General features: G+C 54.2%; 1 protein-coding gene across 1 annotated transcript in view; it reads right to left on the bottom strand.

Annotated features, from left to right (window-relative positions):
* GUITHDRAFT_115059 (hypothetical protein) overlaps positions 1–1,358 on the bottom strand; it is a gene marked incomplete at both ends in the record, with an annotated part of 4,247 nt that overhangs the window by 1,675 nt on the left and 1,214 nt on the right. The window contains 2 exons of the mRNA XM_005825652.1: positions 35–213; positions 1,162–1,354. Coding sequence (XP_005825709.1) covers positions 35–213; positions 1,162–1,354 — 372 coding nt within the window. The remainder of the gene's footprint in view (positions 1–34; positions 214–1,161; positions 1,355–1,358) is intronic.

Here is a 1,358-nt window from a genome sequence, read left to right as displayed (position 1 = left end):
TAGCTGAGGAGTTGGTCGAGAAGCTCGAGGACACCCAGGTAGAGTCCAGCTGGGGGAGGAGGCGGCGGAGGAAGACGGGGAGAGCTGCTTCCAGAGCCGCTCGACGTCAGCGACGGGGACGGCGATGAAGGAGGAGGAGAAGGTCTTGACAGCTGCTGCCTCTGACCGCCTCACGCTCTGCAAGAGCTTGAGGGAGAGAACGTCGCTGAAGACCTGCACGAGAGAGTGAGGGAGGAGGATGGAGGGGTAGGAAGGATGTGGGGTGAGGGGAGGGGGGGTAAGGAGGGAGGGAAGAGCATGGGGAGGAAGGCGGGAGGAGGGAGGAGGGGTATGAAGGAGGGGGGAGAGGAGGAGGAGAAGTGGGAGGGAGGGAGAAGAAGAGATGAAAGGGGGGAGAGCTGGGGAGGAAAGTAGGAAGAGAGAGAAGGAGAAGGGAGGAGTGCAGATAAGATCAAGGAAAAAGGGACGAAGACGGGAGGGATGAACAGGAGAGATAGAGAAGGGGAGGCAGGAGGAGGAAGGGGATGCAATGAGAATCTATGCTCCTCCTCCTCAACTTCCTCCCCCTCCTCCTCATCCTCCTCCTCCTCCTCCCCGTTCTCCCCTTCCTCTTCCTCCTTCCCTCCATCTCCCCGTCTCTTACCTCCTCTGCTCGCACGTAAGTCGCCACTTTGCTCCTCAAGCAGCTGAACAAGATCTCTGCCCAGCAGAGATCTAGCAGGTTTGCACTGCTCTGCTCTCCACCAGCATTCCCAAAGTCGAGGAGAGAACGGAGGGGATAAAGAAGAGAAGGAGGAGACGCGGCAGAGACATTAAGAGGAGGAGGAGGAGGAGGAGGAGACTTGACTGAGTTTTCTGCACTCCACGTTATTCGAGTCATGAAACGATCAGCTTGTCATGTTATGACGTACCGGGATCAAGTGGAGGTGGGGGAGAGATGTATTCTGATATTTGAGATCAGCGGCACAAAGACAAGACAAGACAAGACAAGACACAGCACAAGTCAAGATCGAAACTCACTGAAAGTTTCTCTTTCGACAAAACTCCATCCAGCTCTTCATCTGCATCTGCCTCCTACAACCATTCGAGTCAGATGATGATCGGCAAGGTTCACTCCTCCACTTTCGGCTTCTCCGCCTCCCTCTCCATCATCTCCATTACCATCACTCCCACGACCGCCGCCGCCAGAACCACCACCATCACCATTTTCATCATCTCCATCTCCATAATCTCCATCATCATCATCATCTCCATCATCTCCATCATCATCATCCTCATCATCATCATCATCATCATCATCATCATCTCCATCATCATCATCTCCATCATCATCATCTCCATCATCATCACCGTCCTAG

This window comes from Guillardia theta (assembly GCF_000315625.1).
Source record: "Guillardia theta CCMP2712 unplaced genomic scaffold GUITHscaffold_81, whole genome shotgun sequence".
NCBI classification, from domain to species: Eukaryota; class Cryptophyceae; order Pyrenomonadales; family Geminigeraceae; genus Guillardia; species Guillardia theta.
The sequence above is the reverse complement of the archived record's forward strand: the minus strand, read 5'-3'. Positions and strand labels throughout refer to the sequence as shown.